General features: G+C 43.7%; 1 protein-coding gene across 1 annotated transcript in view; it reads right to left on the bottom strand.

Annotated features, from left to right (window-relative positions):
• The window catches only part of NPHP3 (nephrocystin 3), a 95,198-nt gene that overhangs the window by 12,594 nt on the left and 62,889 nt on the right, over positions 1-19,715 (bottom strand). Inside the window, exons 19-24 of the mRNA XM_082259829.1 lie at positions 14,148-14,270; positions 13,780-13,969; positions 10,563-10,804; positions 10,368-10,443; positions 5,579-5,706; positions 1,028-1,268 (exon numbers count right to left, since the gene is read on the bottom strand). Of these exons, the coding sequence (XP_082115955.1) occupies positions 1,028-1,268; positions 5,579-5,706; positions 10,368-10,443; positions 10,563-10,804; positions 13,780-13,969; positions 14,148-14,270 (1,000 nt within the window). The remainder of the gene's footprint in view (positions 1-1,027; positions 1,269-5,578; positions 5,707-10,367; positions 10,444-10,562; positions 10,805-13,779; positions 13,970-14,147; positions 14,271-19,715) is intronic.

The following is a 19,715-nucleotide window of genomic DNA, read 5'->3' as shown; positions in this document are numbered from 1 at the left end:
TAATATACTATGTATAACATCACAAATCTGTTTGACAAGAAGATACTTTTCTGTGTTTGCTTGCCGACATTGTATGTTCCAATAAACTTGCATTTTATATTTCATCATTGGGCGTACCGCACCTCATTTAAAGCGGACTTCCACCCTAAAATTAAACTTCCCTCCATCTTCATGCCCGGGGTCACCTGAAAAACAAATGGATAATCGCAATTTTTTTATTTTTTTTACTTACCTGGTTTAGAAGAAAATATACTCACCTTACTTCCTCCCCTCGGCGGCCACGGCGAGTCGTCACTTCCTGGCTTGCAAGGATTCCTGGGAGCTGAACGTCATCGCTCCCAGGAATCAATGCGCCTACACCGGCCCCCAACGTCAGCAGGCGCCGTCATACCTTGCTAAACAGCTTCTGGGCATGCCCAGAAGCTGTGCAGGGATGACGCTGCAGCCTCGGAAGTGACGGCGGGGCCGGTGCAGTGCATCGTGGGACCGAAGAAGACGGAAGAGGACACAAAAGAGGATCGCGCTGGCTTCAAGCTGCCCACACCTGAGATGGCAGCACTGGACAATACTTTTTCAAGGTAAGTATTTCTTCTAAAAGGTAAGTGCAACCCGGGACAGATCAGAGGCTAGCCATTGTGGAATGTACTAGCCCTGACTGTCCCGGGGGTATTTTTATTAAAAAAAGTATTCCCAGGGTGGAACTCTGCTTTAAAGTCCCAAGGGCAAACCTTCGCAATTTTCTAATTTAGTTATACTAGTCATAGAAGATAAAGGGAAATCTCCGATAGAAATTAAAACTTGACACAGGTGCTAACTCTTCCCCATCTATCCAAAACTACAAAAATTCAAAATCCTCTTTCACTGTGACTTTCCAGGGCGATAAGCGGCTGTTAAGGATTGCACACTATTACTGCCAATTCCTCTTATTTTTTAACAACTCTGTTTGCTGCAGTTGAATCACAAAGCCTATTATATTCTCTATATCCCGGGGCTTTAGTCTTGTGGAACAGATACAAGGTTTACTTACTTTTCTTTTGTAAAGCACAGCTAAATGTTTCACGGTATAAGCCAATGATGGGTGGTCTGGAGACAGAGCTCTCTTCCGTATGTCTAATGCTCTCTCATACAACTCCTCCGCCTTGTCATATTGCTTCTTCTCATTATATAAAGCAGCCAGATTGTTGAGAGACTGGGCACAGTCTGGATGCTCTGGACCTAAAACCCGCTCCCTCATTTCCAGTGAACGTTTAAGAAACATTTCCGCTGTTCTATAGTAGGTAGGAGACACAAACGTGAAACAAAGACCTTGCATCATAATGACATTAAAAAGACACTAGCTGTACATTTCTAGCATCAAAGTCTACTTTATATAATCGCACTTCTTCAAGTGTACCAGTAATCTGTCTAAATAAAGTATTCCCAAACCCATACAGGGTATAGAGAGAGATTAGAAGGTTTGGCTTTCTTTGGTAAATCAGCTGTCTCTTCATATACCAGCTAACACGAGTTTAATGGAACGCTCAAACTCAAGACAAATTATGTGGCTAAACTTTTCTCCAGGAAAAACACTCAGTGCTTCTGCTTGTACTTTAACCTGACTGCGCACTGTACATTTACTGCCACAGTGAGGGCCAGGCTGCACAGAATCACATATATATATGTGATTCTGCATTTCTGGGTAGGGGGTGCGCATGACCGCCAAGCTGTGCTGTGATTCCTAACAGCACATGCCAATCACTGGATCCCAGCCAGTGATTGACCGCCGGAACCCAGCGATCGGCTCTGATCTTTCCCAAACTCAACTCTGTGACTGTAAACAAAGAGATGTGTTCAGTGACAGGTGATCTAGTTGTTTTTTAATTCCCTGCAACTAGATCCCCAGTAAAATCAGTACACAGTACATGCATAAACATTTGTTAGGTACATATTTAACCACTTGATCGCCCTAGATGGTCACCCCTTCCTGCCCAGTGTCATTAGTACCGTGACAGTACATATTAGCACTGATTAGTGTAATAATGTCACTGGTGATGTCAGGGGCAGTTAGTGTAATAATGTCACTGGTGATGTCAGGGGCAGTCAGTGTAATAATGTCACTGGTGATGTCAGGAGCAGTTAGTGTAATAATGTCACTGGTGATGTCAGGGGCAGTTAGTGTAAGGATGTCACTGGTGATGTCAGGAGCAGTTAGTGTAATAATGTCACTGGTGATGTCAGGAGCAGTTAGTGTAATAATGTCACTGGTGATGTCAGGGGCAGTTAGTGTAAAAATGCCACTGGTGATGTCAGCGGCAGTTAGTGTAATAATGTCACTGGTGATGTCAGGGGCAGTTAGTGTAATAATGTCACTGGTGATGTCAGGGGCAGTTAGTGTAATAATGTCACTGGTGATGTCAGGGGCAGTTAGTGTAATAATGTTACTGGTGATGTCAGCGGCAGTTAGTGTAATAATGTCACTGGTGATGTCAGGGGCAGTTAGTGTAATAATGTCACTGGGGATGTCAGGGGCAGTTAGTGTAATAATGTCACTGGTGATGTCAGCCGCAGTTAGTGTAATAATGTCACTGGTGATGTCAGGGGCAGTTAGTGTAATAATGTCACTGGTGATGTCAGGAGCAGTTAGTGTAATAATGTCACTGGTGATGTCAGGAGCAGTTAGTGTAATAATGTCACTGGTGATGTCAGGAGCAGTTAGTGTAAGGATGTCACTGGTGATGTCAGGGGCAGTTAGTGTAACAATGTCACTGGTGATATCAGGAGCAGTTAGTGTAATAATGTCACTGGTGATATCAGGAGCAGTTAGTGTAATAATGTCACTGGTGATATCAGGAGCAGTTAGTGTAATAATGTCACTGGTGATGTCAGGGGCAGTTAGTGTAATAATGTCACTGGTGATGTCAGGGGCAGTCAGTGTAATAATGTCACTGGTGATGTCAGGGGCAGTCAGTGTAATAATGTCACTGGTGATGTCAGGGGCAGTTAGGGTAATAATGTCACTGGTGATGTCAGGGGCAATTAGTGTAATAATGTCACTGGTGATGTCAGCAGCAGTTAGTGTAATAATGTCACTGGTGATGTCAGGAGCAGTTAGTGTAATAATGTCATTGGTGATGTCAGGGGCAGTTAGTGTAATAATGTCACTGGTGATGTCAGGGGCAGTTAGTGTAATAATGTCACTGGTGATGTCAGGGGCAGTTAGTGTAATAATGTCACTGGTGATGTCAGGGGCAGTTAGTGTAATAATGTCACTGGTGATGTCAGGGGCAGTTAGTGTAATAATGTCATTGGTGATGTCAGGGGCAGTTAGTGTAATAATGTCACTGGTGATGTCAGGGGCAGTTAGTGTAATAATGTCACTGGTGATGTCAGGGGCAGTTAGTGTATTAATGTCACTGGTGATGTCAGGGGCAGTTAGTTCCCACAAAGTGGCAGTTAGTGTCAGATTTCCTGCCAGCTGTTGATCACCGCCATCATCAGTAAAAAAGAAAGATTTCAGTATATAACCCATAGTTTGTAGATGCTACAACTTTCACACAAACCAATCAATATACACTTAGGGTCCTTTCACACGGCCGCTCCGTGTGTCCGCAAATCATCCTATTTTTTTGCGGATGATTTGCGGACATAATGTAAGTGAATGGCACTGCGGATGTCAGCGGAATACCATCCGCTGACACCCGATTTTCCTCCTTTCAGTTCTGTTCCGTTTTTTCGAATGGAACAGAACCCTATTTTTTCATCTGTGTAAAAAACGGAAAGGAAGGAAAATCGGATGTCAGCGGTGTTATCCGCTGACATCCGCAATGCCATATACTTACATCATGTCCGCATATCATCCGCAAACGGATGGGATGATATGCGGGCACACGGAGCACACAAATGTCATCCGCTCCGTGAAAAAACAAAAAAAAAAGTCCCGCAGCGGACTAAAGCAGCGGAGCGGCCGTGTGAAAGGACCCTTATTGGGATTTAGTTTACCAAAGACATGTAGCAGAATACATTTAGGCCAACATTTGTTTTGTTTTGTTTATTTATGGGATATGTTTTATAGCAGGAAGTAAAAAATATTGTTTTTTTTTTTTTCAAAAATGTCGGTCTTTTTTCATTTGTGTAATAAAAAACTCAGAGGTGATCAAATACCACCTGTGGCAGGACATCCGCCTCCTCTCCATGCATTTTAAAGCCCAAATTTCATGACTGGCACCTGTCCCCAAGTTCGGCACCTATTGGAAAAGACACCTGGCTTCTTTGGTCATGAGGAAACACTGTATGCTGGATTGGAAGTGTAGCTAATGAATCTGACTCCCTTAGGGGGACAGAGTCTGAGAAAGTTCTGGCTCGTGCTGAGCACAAAGCTGAGGAGGGGGCCCCAGGCAGCACCCTCACCCATCAGTAAGATGGACCTGGGGCAGATGGGAAGTATTATACAGCATCACCTGAACACAGTAAAAATCAACCCCAGGAGAAAAGTCTTAAAGTGCTGGACAGAACCCCTGTGAGTCCCCTTGAACCTGAGTTCCAACAGAAAAGTTCCATCTGGAGGAGGAAACCCAATAACTAGCTGCCTTTTTGGACAGCTATTTAACATCTGTGATGATTGTGTTTCCTGCCTCCAATGGGTGGTGTCAAACTCTCTCATTCAGATGCATGCCCGGTATAGACAACTGGACAAAAAGGCAATTTGTCCACTTTATTTATGTTAGGCCCCTTTCACACATACGGTCCGATTGTCCGTTTTTCATCCATCCGTTGACGGATGAAAAACGGACATCAATGCATCTCTATGTAAAAACGGATGACATCGGATGATCATCCTTTAACATCCGTTTTCATCCGCTTCCGTCAATGTCGATTTTTTGGAACGGATGAGTGCCCTATTTTTCATCCGTCAAAAAAACAGATTGAGCGAAAAATGTATGTAAACGGACAAACGGTCTGTTTTTCATCCGTTTTTGCATAGGTAGTGGATGTAAAGAAGAAATGGATGAAAAATGGACGAAAAACGGATGAAAAACTGATAAATTTGACATGACTGAACTGACGAACTGAACAGACCGTATGTGTGAAAGGGGCCTAAGTATCATTTTTTCAAATGTCATTGATGTACACAGAATCTTTCTTCTCTAAAAGGGATTTGGTTTTCGACACTCAAAAAAGTACTTGTATCTTGTATTATGTTTCAAACAGCTGTATGTTGACTGCCCATTAAGATCTAGGTTTATTAAGGCACTGCAATGTTACTTGTAGGCCGAATCTTTAACACCTTTTATGCTCCTTTTAACATTCTGCTCCTTTAATGGAACAATGAAATATATATTTTTTTTATATGTGAATTGTGGTAGATAAAGTCCCATTACCTACAGCATATTAGTTCTGGCATACCGCGCCAATTCCTATATTTGTTGTTGCTATCTTTTCTTTGCCACACATCTCTATTCTGAATGATTTTAAACTTGAGCAACAACAAATTATCAGGCTGCTGAAATGCACCAACATTAATGTGACAGATAGTAAAAAGTCATTTGCTGAATTTTAAGTAGGCCAAAATGACTTCCTCATGGTAAGAATCAATACTTACTCAAGGTTATTCTGTAAGTAATACAAAACGCCAAGCTCATTCAGTGTTCGAGCATTGTCAGCAGTGTCTTTGCCCAGCGTTAGTTCCTCCAGCTGAAGAGCACGACGTCTTAATAATGCAAACCCATACTGAAGAGTAAAAAAGAACAAGTGTTACAGTTCTTTTGAGAAAGATAAGCACTTTCCATTGAAAACAATTAAGGTGAAGCAATACATTATGCAACTTTCGGTTGAAGGAAAGAAAATGACTCGATTCCCCCATCAACACACTCAGTGTTGATGGAGAAATCCCTACCACTGCGCCATTGTTTTCTGTGGCGGGGAGTGCGGGGATGCTTCCCCACCAGCAGAATACAATGATCAATGCCTGAAGCTAAAGCCAGCAGTGATCAGGTGAAAAAAACAGACAGGCTGGTTGTACTGAAGTTAATCGATGGATCGATTTCAGTACAACTTGCAGCTCACCAATCCTTTGATGTGGTGGTTGGATTATTACATTTTTGTTTTGGGGTTTAATACCCCTTTAAAAAAAAAAAAGGCAAGTATTTATGCAAAAGGTTAGCGTGACAGCCAGACCACTGGCATTTTCAGTATTTCAGATGTATAGGCCTGGCATGGCAATCTCCCTTCTTCATTCATGCAAATTTTTTTTAAAGAACCAAGCCAAGAGTCCAATTCAAACTGTACCCTCACTTGTGTTTGACTGGTGTAGTTGAACTTTAAAGCCATTATAGACTTTACTTTAACCACTTGACCCAGGCCAATTCTGACACTTCTCGCATACATGTGAAAATCAGCATTTTTTTGCCAGAAAATTACTTAGACCCCCCCAAAAGTTATATATTTTTTGAACGCAAAGATCATTGAGAATAAAATGGTGGTTGTTGAAACTTTTTATGTCGCACGATATTTGCACAGCCATTTTTAAAACACAATTTTTTAGGGAAAAATACACTTAGACTGTTTGTGTGCACAAAAATTGTATTAAACGCCCAATTTTTATGGTAAAGTATAAAATAATGTGACGTTGAGTATATAGATACCTAACATGTCACGCTTTAAAATTGAGTATGCCCATAGAACTGTGACAAACTACGGTGCCTTAAAATCTCCATCATAGTCCAGCAATGTTTAGGCGATTTCAAACAGGTTGTCTACATTTATCAATTCTCCCCTGGAGCTTTACAGGAATTGCACCAGAAGAGATGTCAGTAGAAACATAATCCAAAGCATCCACACCGCGCCCGGAGGTGCTCCCACACAATGCAAAGTCACAACACTTAACAAAATCCAATACACACTCCCATGACGCAGCAGCCAGTTACCTCCAACGCAGTGCTCCACCAAAAGACTAACCAAGAAATCTGTCCAATGGCAACACAACCACAGCGACCTCATCAAAAACACAATAAGTCAACAAGCAACCGTGGCAAAAACAAGACCTCCACAGCATCTGTGCAGCACTTCTTTAAAGTAGAACTCAACCCTCCTATCTGCTGAGGATGGTGATATTTTGGTCTCTATTTAGATCTGCAGTTGCAATGCTGCTGCACACTTGACCAGGTATCTCGCCATTTGAGGGCTTATAAGGCCATTTGACATAAGCATACCAGCAACTGTGACAGTCATCAACAGAGGCATGCCACGAAAGCAGCATACCCTGGACATATGCTTGTAGGCAGAATGTAAATGGAAACACTGCAATAAAACAACATAGGTAAGTTTAAGAATTTAATAATATTTATTGATCATGGATAACTTCACCTTTCTTTTGAGAAGAAGTCAAATCGATGTGTTTTGTTCTGCTTTAGGCTCTGTTCACATATATGTGAAGTGGATACGCTTTGAACCGCATCCAATTCGCATGATATGTGAACCAGAAGCTTCACATATCTGTGGGCCGGCCCCAGTCCGCTTTTAAAAAGAATCCTGTGCGTTTTTCAGCCTGTTTCAGGTGCAATTTCAAGTAAAAATTTGAGCCTGAACCAGTGAACAAGATTGTAAACTGTCTTATGGCAGGGGCTGCTGAGACTGGTGCAACATACTCTGTAAATTGCTGCACAATGTGACAGTTCTAATTAAATATGAATAACTGTCGTGAAGATACAGTATGTATTCAGGAAATCAGATTATATCTATTTTTTTAGTAACAATGATGATAGCAGATGAAACAATATGATAGTAATGTACCGCATATGTCATGAAGACAAGGGAAAAATTATTAGGAGCTTAAAGCCCAACTTCCCAGAAGAATAAGGATGTACTGTAAGTTCAGGGCATCATGGGCATGGGGGGGGGGGGGGGGTTACCACAGCACCCTGCATTCACTGTATAATTGCACAGAGCACCCTGCTTTTACTGTGCAATGGTGCAGGCGGCACTGTATTTACTGTACAATGTCACAGAGGGCCCTGAATCCACTGTGTAATGGTGCAGAGTGCCCTGCATTTACTGTATAATGATGCAGATGGCACTACGTTTGCTGTACAATGTCACAGAGGGCCCTGAAATCTGTGTAATGGTGCAGAGTGTCCTGCATTTACTGTATAATAGTGCAGATGGCACTACATCTGCTGTACAATGTCACAGAGGGCCCTGAATCCACTGTGTAATGGTGCAGAGTGTCCTGCATTTACTGTATAATGGTGCAGATGGCACTACATTTGCTGTACAATGTCACAGAGGGCCCTGAAATCTGTGTAATGGTGCAGAGTGTCCTGCATTTACTGTATAATAGTGCAGATGGCACTACATCTGCTGTACAATGTCACAGAGGGCCCTGAATCCACTGTGTAATGGTGCAGACTGCCCTGCATTCAGTGTGCAATGGTGCAGATGGCACTACATTTGCTGTACAATGTCACAGAGGGCCCTGAATCCACTGTGCAATGGTGCAGAGTGTCCTGCATTCACTGTGCAATAGTGCAGATGGCACTAACTTTGCTGTACAATGTCACAGAGGGCCTGAATCCACTGTGTAATGGTGTAGACTGTCCTGCATTCACTGTGCAATGGTGCAGATGGCACTACATTTGCATTACAATGTCACAGAGGGCCTGAATCCACTGTGTAATGGTGCAGAGTGCCCTGCATTCACTGTGCAATGGTGCAGATGGCACTACATCTGCTATACAATGTCACAGAGGGCCCTGAATCCACCGTGTAATGGTGCAGAGTGTCCTGCATTTACTGTATAATGGTGCAGATGGCACTACATTTGCTGTACAATGTCACAGAGGGCCCTGAAATCTGTGTAATGGTGCAGAGTGTCCTGCATTTACTGTATAATAGTGCAGATGGCACTACATCTGCTGTACAATGTCACAGAGGGCCCTGAATCCACTGTGTAATGGTGCAGAGTGTCCTGCATTTACTGTATAATGGTGCAGATGGCACTACATTTGCTGTACAATGTCACAGAGGGCCTGAATCCACTGTGTAATGGTGCAGACTGCCCTGCATTCACTGTGCAATGGTGCAGATGGCACTACATTTGCTATACAATGTCACAGAGGGCCCTGAATCCACTGTGTAATGGTGCAGACTGCCCTGCATTCACTGTGCAATGGTGCAGATGGCACTACATTTGCTGTACAATGTCACAGAGGGCCCTGAATCCACTGTGTAATGGTGCAGACTGCCCTGCATTCAGTGTGCAATGGTGCAGATGGCACTACATTTGCTGTACAATGTCACAGAGGGCCCTGAATCCACTGTGCAATGGTGCAGAGTGTCCTGCATTCACTGTGCAATAGTGCAGATGGCACTAACTTTGCTGTACAATGTCACAGAGGGCCTGAATCCACTGTGTAATGGTGTAGACTGTCCTGCATTCACTGTGCAATGGTGCAGATGGCACTACATTTGCATTACAATGTCACAGAGGGCCTGAATCCACTGTGTAATGGTGCAGAGTGCCCTGCATTCACTGTGCAATGGTGCAGATGGCACTACATCTGCTTTACAATGTCACAGAGGGCCCTGAATCCACTGTGCAATGGTGCAGAGTGCCCTGCATTCACTGTGCAATGGTGTAGGTGGCACTGCATTTGCTGTACAATGTCACAGAGGGCCCTGAATCCACTGTGCAATGGTGCAGAGTGTCCTGCATTCACTGTATAATGGTGTATAATGGTGCAGGCAGCATCAGCTTTGCTTTCTGCATCCATGAGGACAGACCTCATTAAGGTGAAAAGAAAGAGGACCCCTCACCATTATATGACTGGCCTGAAGACTTTAATAAAGGTAGCAAATAAAAAGCAGGTCATACAGACACGGGGGACCTCCAGGGGAGGATGGGGGGAAATTGATGGAGGATGGGGGGCTGTCAAAAAACAGAGTTGGCCTCCAGAACTTATTAAAATGGTACCCAACTCTAGCTGTAGTAGAAAATATATATAAAAAAACCAATGTGGACTAATTTGTCAAAAGAACCTCTTTATAAAGTAAATCACAGTTTTTAAGGAGTAAAGTGGTGTGCATCCTCTGTAGCAATCCCTGACTGGGGCAGTGCTTTTGGCAAGATTTCCTCTTACTGGTGATGTAACTATTGCCAGCAAACACAGAGGATGACACATGGGTCCCAAAGACTGTAAAACTCACTGATGATGCCTTAGCCAAGAGAAAGTGGGTATGTTTATCAAAAAAATGCGCTTCTACAAAAATAATTTCATAGATCAGCAAGAGTCTAATAAGCCCCTGTAAAGCTGCACAGAGAAGTAAAGGTACCGTCAATGAGTAAGTATACAGTATATAGCCATAATGTTTGTGCAAACATGTCCTGTTCATACCATACTGCCTTTTCTTCTTGCTGCTTTCTGTCGAATCCTTAATGACCTTTTTCTCAGCTGTTCTGCTTGTTCATATCTTTGAAACACAGAAATAAACAACAAATATATTAGAAATAGTGCAAATAAAGATGAATTTGTGAATGTCAAATGATTTATAAAAGTATTTGTATTGCTCCTGTGGCTGGTAATTCTTACTTGTTCTGCTTCTGATTAAGTACAGCCAGAGCATCCAGTTCCCAGGCTACTCTCAGGTGTTCACTGCCGTAGGCATTCTCGCTTATCTCTAGAGCCTGCTTATACAGCTGTTCAGCATTCCCAAACTTTTTGGACTGCACATAGACACCTGCAAGCTGGTGTAGAGACTGAGCTATACTGGGGTGGTCAGGGTCTAGAGCAGTTTCTCTGATCTCCAGTGAGCGCTGAAGAGGTGTCACAGCCTAATGAAAAGACAAAGAATTGGAGTAATGAATGATTGTGACCAAAATCTAGAATAGTAATAGATGTATCTAAAAAATTCCAGTTAGATATCTGCCACTAAAAGTACCCGTAGATCTGCATTGGTACTCCTAAAGGTACATCCAGTATTGGTTATGATGCTCTTAATTGTGATTATGATTGACACACAATCAGGATAACATATGGAAATCACTAGAGATGATATATCCTGACCCTAGGTGCCTAAAGCCAGCTATAGACTGTTCGGCTGATCGGCTGAGACTCAAACCATGTATGGGCAGGCTGAATGTACCCAGGCTGAATATACCCAGGCTGAATGTACCCAAGTTAATCAACTTGGGTACAACCAGCCGGACCTGATTTTACATGTAATGATTGCAAATGGCTATTATAGCCGCTAGCAATAATCACGTCCTTCTCCTGGTGGGGATGGCTTCCCTCACCGCGAGAACACAATGGCTCGGTGGGAGGCATTTCCCTGTCAACACTGTCACCCATGGATGCAGGAAAGAAATTTGCTCCGTCTATGGCCGACCTTAGACAAACTTTACACAAATGGATCATTGCACCATATACAGTATGTTGTCCAGCTAAATTCACAAAAATTAGGAAAAACAGGTGATCTCAGAAATAAAATATATCTACAATAACTTGCTTTATTATTACTGATTAATTTTAGCTGCACTCTAGGACTTTGAGAACCACATTCATATTTGTATTCATGCTTACAGCTTACATCCTAGTCAGTTAATTATGGTTCATTTAATCTTTAGGTGTAATAAAAGTGAGGGGGAAATGGTAGTGGGCTGGACTTTGTATGAGAAGAAACTTGATGTTTCCTCAAAAAACACCCCTGCCTGTCTGTTAACAATTTCTTTTTTTTGTACACTTCCTGGGGTCCAATGGCAGTTAAGTGTACACGCTAAGACCATTCCTAGAGTTTGCAAGATGGCAAGAATAGAGCTGGGTGCCAGGATAATGTAACTCCATTGCAAGTGCCATACAATCCTGTACAATACCACACTTCTGCTCTGGGCAGAAAACTCTAAGGCATCAGCCTTATTTTATTAGAATAATAGTAAGTGCCCGGTAAATTATGCCATTGATGGACCCTTGAAATTGGACCGCCTGGAAGTGCAGTCACACGTAGGGGACTGCCTATAGGTATATGAATATTTCCTGATCTGACCACTATGCTGGATCATTCAACAGTCATCTTATTCCTATGAGTACATTAAAAAGCCCTGCTGATATGATGAACACAATTTTTTAGCATGTTCTGTTAAAGAGAACCTATACTATAGTGTTATAATCTTTACCCCAAGCCCAACATACATTTCCACCACACAGAGAGGCAGCATGGAAGAGGCAGAGCAGGGCTTTACTTTCTGACATAAGACCTGCCCCTGATGACTGTTGATTGTAATGTTCTTAAAAGCAAGCAAGAGGGGTAGAGCAGTCACAGATCCAACAAAAGCAGCAGAGTCAGCAGGATAGGCATTGAAGTCACAGAATGAATACAGAAGGGCATTGAAACGCCTTGCACTGCAGGGTCCCCAGGTGCAGCTTCCCCTCCTAAAGGCTCTCAGGAGAACAATGAGAAGCACAGTGGTGACACTGCTAACTGTCACTACATTGTTCAGGAAGACACTTCAAGTCTTGAGGGAATAGCAGTCATCAGAGGCAAGAGTGGTTTGGATATGCCTTTAATCAGGGCTTTTTTTTCTTAGAGAATAGGTGCAGGAACTCCTCCCTTCCAAGTCACCCCTTGCCTCCGCTCTCTACCCACCTCTGAGCAACGTCTTTTGGTTCCATCCCCAACCCACCTACCAGTACCACCCCTTTTAGAGAATACAGAACCAAGTATTTTGTGGTGCTAAGTAATGTGTATGGAATTTGTTGCTAACAAGAAAAAGCAGTCAACTAGATCCCCTGTAGCTAGCAACAATAGATCCAACCCAGCAACAATACATCCATCTCAGCAACAATGGAACCCCCAACAACAATTGACTCCCAACAGGCAGCATCAATAGACCCTCCAGCAGCCAGCTTTAATAGACCTCTCCCTCAGCAGAAGATCCCTCCCAGCAATATTTGACCCTTCAGCAACATAAGACCCACCCCCAGCAATAACCGATCCCTAGCCACATTCAGTGCTGGAGGTGCTGGAATTGCATTTCCCTGTGTTCCCACTGAAAAAAAAGCACTGCCTTTATTATTCTTACATTACAGATATGTAGCTAGGAGGCTACAGGACAGGAGTGCTTAGGTACACTCAAGGGCAGACTGGCAACTTTCGGCCCAGGGGGCAAGTACAAACCAGAGGCCCATGGTGCAGCGACTCGGCCCCCCTCCCACTCTCTTTATCCTCCTCTTGACCCTCATTCCAAGCTGAAGCCCTGCTCCAGATATTCTCTACTTACTGGCTGAATCTGGGTTCCTGACCTGACCAGCAGGGGGCGGTTGGGGGGGAGCTGGGACAGCTTGGTTGGGGCTGGCCGGGGCAGAAGAGTCTCCAGTGGGGCATGGAACCGGTCTCTGCTCAGACACAGTTTACACCATCCATGCTGGGGGGAGGCCTGCGCTCTGTCCTTGTCTTCATCCCGCACTCAGTAGGTCAGCGGCAGGGACTTTTTACTTCTCTTCACCAGGAATCCTTTAGGCATGTCTGCGGCAGAAACAGTGCAGCCTTTTTACGGGGCATCAGGGTGGCCCAGGGGGCAATTGCCCCCCTGCCCCCTGGCCCAGTCCTCCCCTGGGTACACTCTCATGTCCAGAAATGCACTGCTAATTATCATCAGGAATTAAATGCAAACAAAGATTTGCAGGCCATTTGTTAACCACAATTAACCTTACTAGACATTCCTGCTATCAAACAGCAAGTCTTCATTTTTCACTATAGGTCCTCTTTAGGAAAAACTATAACCTTAGAACCAAATTAAAGAGTTCAACCTGCCTGATTAAGGAGCCCAAGGTCTTTGAGAAATCTTCCAAGTGTTTCATAGAGGTCTGCCAAGCAGGTCATGCTCTCTTCTCCTTCACACAATTTCTCATGCTGCTTCAAAGCATCAAAGTATTCTGTAGCCATTGCAATTTTGTCTTTACCCACAAGCTGCCAATAGCTGAGCAGCTCAGCAAAATGCCCCCTAATAACAAAAGAAGATAGTGAGTAAAGTTCCTTTTCACTCAATAAACACAGTCAAGCATATGGTCGATGATAATTTAGTGTGGCCTTTAGAACAAATTGATCTTTAACTACAACACCTATTTTCCTGCTACATTTCAGGAACTCTTATATAGTTCTGGTAGCTTTTAAATACAGACCTTTTATAGAGATTCTGGGATACAAACAGGTTCATTAAACATTTGTGTAGCTTCTGTTTCTCTCCCTGTTGCTGGTACAACCAAGTGAGCTCATCTGCACTCCTCCATGTCACACGCTCATGGCTGAAAAAACAAAAATTGTCAGGATTTGTGACAACAGGATAGCTAGCTTGATTCAATTCACCAACTATTTTTATCAATCAGTTAATAAAAAAAAGAGACAGTTAATTTGCATAGATCGAACATAGATTGGACAATTTAAAATGGTCATATTGGTAGATACACACTGATGCTGGAGGGGGAGAGTGTAATATTTATTTGTATTGTTATTTCCAATAATTATATAACTGAGACATACAGAGGGAAATTTACTGAGACTGGAGCAGACAGAACTAGGTGTAGCTGTGCATGGCAACCAATCAGCTTCCAGCTTTCATTTTCAAAGAATCAGGTGTAGCTGTGCATGGCAACCAATCAGCTTCCACTTTTCATTTTCAAAGAATCAGGTGTAGCTGTGTATGGCAAGCAATCAGCTTCCAGCTTTCATTTTCAAAGAATCAGGTGTAGCTGTGCATGGCAACCAATCAGCTTCCAGCTTTCATTTTCAAAGAATGAGGTGTAGCTGTGCATGGCTACCAATCAGCTTCCAGCTTTCATTTTCAAAGAATCAGGTGTAGCTGTGCATGGCAACCAATCAGCTTCCAGCTTTCATTTTCAAAGCCTAACGGAATACGCTAGAAGTTTATTGATTACTATGGATAACTGCTCCAGTTTAAGTGAATCCCCCCCTCATCATTTTACACAGCAGGTGACATCTGCTCTTAGAACCAATACATACTAGGGCCAATCTGGGAGGAAGCTCATCAAACCTACAAATAGGTCTTTCAATTGTCTAGTGGAAATCCTGGATAAAACACAGGAACATATTTCCAAACTTTCTGAGATAGGAATGAGGGACACCTATTAGCAAAAGTATAGAATAAGTGGTGCGCTTTATCCAAGTGATTATGTACAATTCAATGTGCATAAATCTCAAAATGTGCGTAATCAAAATACACAAATTAATAGTGAAACAAAGTATGATAATACAAAGTCCCAAACACAACGTGTTTAAACTTCTTAAATAATATTCTGGTGATCAAAAGTGTTGTCAGATGGTGATGAAATCAAAAGGTGACTCTACAATTCCCTCCACCTGTTGGAATTCCTCCTTACCGGACGGATTAAAAGTAAGTGCTCCTCATTACAATATCCAAAAATCAACTCCTGTGCCCAAACCAAAAAAAATCGTGCTCTCCATGATGATTTGTTATTCTATTTTAGGGTATGGAAGCATCTAAGGATGCCCCACCTCCTAAGCAGCAGCCTATGATCTATATCTGTGGAGGAGTGATCCGATCTTTCTGCTGAACCCTATTATCGGCTGCTTAGAATCATCTGGACAGAGAGCCATTCACTTCCAGGAGTTTTTGCAGAGTGCTTTATTCATACCTATCTGGTAAGAGGCCAAGCAGGCTATTTTGCATGCACGGTGGAGAGCACGATTTTCTTTGGTTTGGGCACAGGAGTTGATTTTTGGATATTGTAATGAGGAGCACTTACTTTTAATCCGTCCGGTAAGGAGGAATTCCAACAGGTGGAGGGAATTGTAGAGTCACCTTTTGATTTCATCACCATCTGACAACACTTTTGATCACCAGAATATTATTTAAGAAGTTTAAACACGTTGTGTTTGGGACTTTGTATTATCATACTTTGTTTCACTATTAATTTGTGTATTTTAATTACGCACATTTTGAGATTTATACACATTGAATTGTACATAATCACTTGGATAAAGCGCACCACTTATTTCACATTAAACATTTATTTTAATCTGGGAGCAGCTTATCATAGATCAGCGCACTCTTTTTCACATACAAAAGTATAGAATAGTATAATAGGCATTGGACACACCCCCTGTCCCGCCCCCCCCCCCCCCCCCACAAGTGCTTTATTTTACCATTACTATTCCTTTATACTGGTTTTGAAAGATAGAAAGTGCATTTTATATATAACTATCAGACCAAAATGAAGGACAAATGAGGAGGAAAGAGGGACAGAGGGACATTGTTCCGAATCAGGGACAGTCTCTCGAAATTAGGGACAGTTGGGGGGCTATGCAGGAATAACATTTAAACTCTATTAGGATAGATGTCTGGGTGAAATTTAAACCCTGAACGTAGGGCTCCATTCACAACACAACCATGTGCACTGTAACATATGAGATGTCTTGCATGGACATATCTTTGCCATCTAATATTTTATTTTTTTATTTGTTATGGTCATGGCTATAAAAAATAAAAAAAAATATTTTTTAATCGTGTTAAAAATGAAAGACAACTATTATCATATCGTATTTAATCCAGCCAGCAGGTGGAGCTCTAGGCTTCTATTCACATTCTGACTTGTGTTGTAAAATGCTTGTTATAGAGATTAGTAGCTCACATACCTCCAACTTTTGAACTTCTGAATGAGGTGACACATGAGGGAGTAAGTGACTTGCAAAATGTGTGGCATGGGTAAACAAAACCCGAGCTTTCTTGTACCTATAAAATAAGCTTTGATTGCTTTGTCTGAGCCTACCTTAAAGAAGAACTTCATTAAAATAGGCAGGACTGCATAGCAACCAGCAACTGTTCAGACAATGAACACTTTGGAAAGAAGTATATAATGTACAGTATTGTGTGTATAGTGCAGGAGGGTGTAAAGGTGAGCACAGGGGTTGGGGAGTGCTGCAGTCAGTGTCAGTTTTAGGATGCAGGGACCACAGGGGTCCAGAGTGTGTTCAAGGTTCAGGAGTATGTAAGGGGGCTGTAATATACACAGGATACACAGAATGCAGGGTCCAGGAGTACATAATGCACAGAATGCAGGTGTCAGGAGTATGTAATTCACAAAATGCAGGTGTCAGGAGTATGTAATGCACAAATTGCAGGGGACAGAAGTTTGCAATGCATAGTAAGAGCCAGGAGTACAAAACAAAATGAGTGCAGGAGTCAGGGGTGTGTAACACACAGTATAGGGGTAAGGAGAGGGAATGTTCCCCCTCCGCAAGCAACACTCTCCTCCACGTTACCCTTTCAGCAAAAAAATTAAACTCTGTCCCCTCAAAAAAAAAAAAAAAGGAAATCCAGCGCTAACTCGCACGCCCACAGCACCCCCCCCCCCTCCTCTAGTACAAATCCCCTCTCCTCCTCCAAGAACTAATCCCCCCTTCCAACACAAAGTTACCTCTCACAGCACAAATCCTCCTCCCCCCAGTACCCCTCAAAATATCCACTTCCACCCCCCAAATTCTCTGTCCCAGCACAACCCCCCATTCTAGTACAAATCTCCTCCCACCCAATTCCCTCTCTTCAAAATTCCTCCTGAACAAATCCCCCCCCCCCCAATTACCCTTCCCAACACAACAAATCCCACAAAATTTAATCTCCCCAGCAAAAATCCTCTTTCACCCAAATCCCCCACGCCAGCACAAGTTCTCTCCCCAGTTATATCACAAATCATTCCACCCAAATCTCCCCTTCCATTACAGACCCTAAAAACAGGAATTCTCTCGCCAAATATGAACAAAATCCTACAAATCTGAACTAAGGGCCCGTTCACACCGGGTCTGTGGGAAACCTGCGTTCCGTGCTAGTTTAAACGCAAATACACTGCAGTTGTGAACTGCAGCGGGTGTTAACACCCAAAACATAGGTCGCAAATGTAGTGCTACCATGTAATACCATGTGATCCAGTTGCTGTGCGTTTTTTAAAGTAGTGCATGCACTACTTTTAGTGTCGTCTGGTGCACTTTCAGCTCATTCAAATTAATTGGCTGAAAAAACACTGCACCCAGATCGAATGTGAATCGCACAGGAATGCACAACGCATTCCTGATTGATTCATGGTGTGAACCCGCCCTAAGTCCTGGAGCCAAGTTCCGGAACAAGTTCAAGCACTTGGCTCCAAGTTCAAGCACTTGCCTAGCAGGGGGGCATAAGCTTGGGCACCTGACACAATTGCCCCGCATCTCTTGCAGGGTGCCCGGGGTCCCAGGCGCCACGATCGTCCCCTCTGCCAGCATCTTTTCGATTTGGGGGGGGGAGCACTTTGGGAGGAGAGAGGAGGTGCTGGGGGGGGGATTTGATATCCAACCCCCTCTTCTAGCACAACATACAGTCCCCTCCCTTAGTGCCCCCAGCACATATATCCCCCCCCCCAAAATCATTCCAATATAGTTCTTTGTTGCCTGACCACCCACCACCCTTCCCAGTCACTGTGCCCCCCTCCCCTGCAAAGCCTAATGTTTATCACATACCTTAGATCCACTGCACATGAAGAGCAGTGTCCCTCCTCCCGTCTCTTCCTCCACCTGTCTGTATACAGCAACATTTCAGAGGCGGGAGGAGGAGGCAGATGCAGAGGCTCTGCACTGTCATATAGAGATAAATTTGCCATGCCGGACTCCAGACACCCTGCACAAGCTGCGGGACAGGGACAGCGTAAGCAAGGGAATCTCAAGAATATTTGCAAAGGGAGGCTTTTGGAGGACTGAAAGCACCAAATTCAGATCCCAAGGCGGTAGAGGAGACCGCACCGGTGGAGTCAAATGTCGAACCGCTTGAAGAAAGGTAGGCAGCAGGGAGTGGGTGGCCAGGGGCAGTAGAAAGAATAAGGTCAACACCTGGTCATTGATGGTACTCAAGGCCAATTTCTGCTCAACCTCCAGTCAAAGGAAGGTTAAGATCCGAGCCACCGAGAAAAAAAAGAGGATAAACACCAAGTGACTCACCACGAAATGTACGCTTCTCATGCACGAAGGTAGATCTTCCTAGAGGTAGACTACCTAGCCTTCAGCAGCGTCAAAAACACCGACCCATGCAAACCTCTATCCCTCAGCACCTGGCTTTCAACAGCCAGGCCGTCAAAGCCAGCAACTGCAAAGCAGGATGGAAGATCGGCCCTTGGGACAGCAGATCCACTCTGAAAGGCAGTGACCAAAGGACATCGGCGACCCATCACATTAGGTCGGCGGACCAGGACCAGTGAGGCTAGTTAGACCTGGGCCGCTTGGAACCTCCCGAGGAGGACTTAAAAACCTCTCGTGGGCCAAGAAATATGGGCCACGTCTGCGACGAGGTTCTCTTTCCTACCCAGACTGTGGAAGAAAGATACTCTCTCCCCCCCCTCCTCCCATGAGACTCTTAATGATGTCATCTAGGGTAGTCCCAAACAGGCGATCACCTTGAAGGGGTAAGACAGTCAAAGTTTCTTTAGAGGTCTGGTCCGCAGACCAACACTTAAGCCACCATACATGCCTAAGCCTACTGCTGAAACAGCTTAAAATCAGGGGGGCTGCATTCAAAGAAACAAACTGCAGCCCCTGGACCAACTGGTCCACCACTCAGCAAGGCAGGGGAAACCTGCTCACCATCTAGGTCACAGTCCAAAAGAGTAGGCCACTCAGTGTTTGTGACACTAAGGCAATGGCCACTAAGACTGGCCTAAACACTGAGTCAGCAACAGAGAACCTAATGTGGC

Source organism: Pelophylax lessonae, assembly GCF_965119305.1.
Source record: "Pelophylax lessonae genome assembly, chromosome: 5".
In the NCBI taxonomy this organism is placed as follows: Eukaryota; Metazoa; Chordata; class Amphibia; order Anura; family Ranidae; genus Pelophylax; species Pelophylax lessonae.
This window is presented reverse-complemented; position numbering and strand designations above follow the sequence as displayed.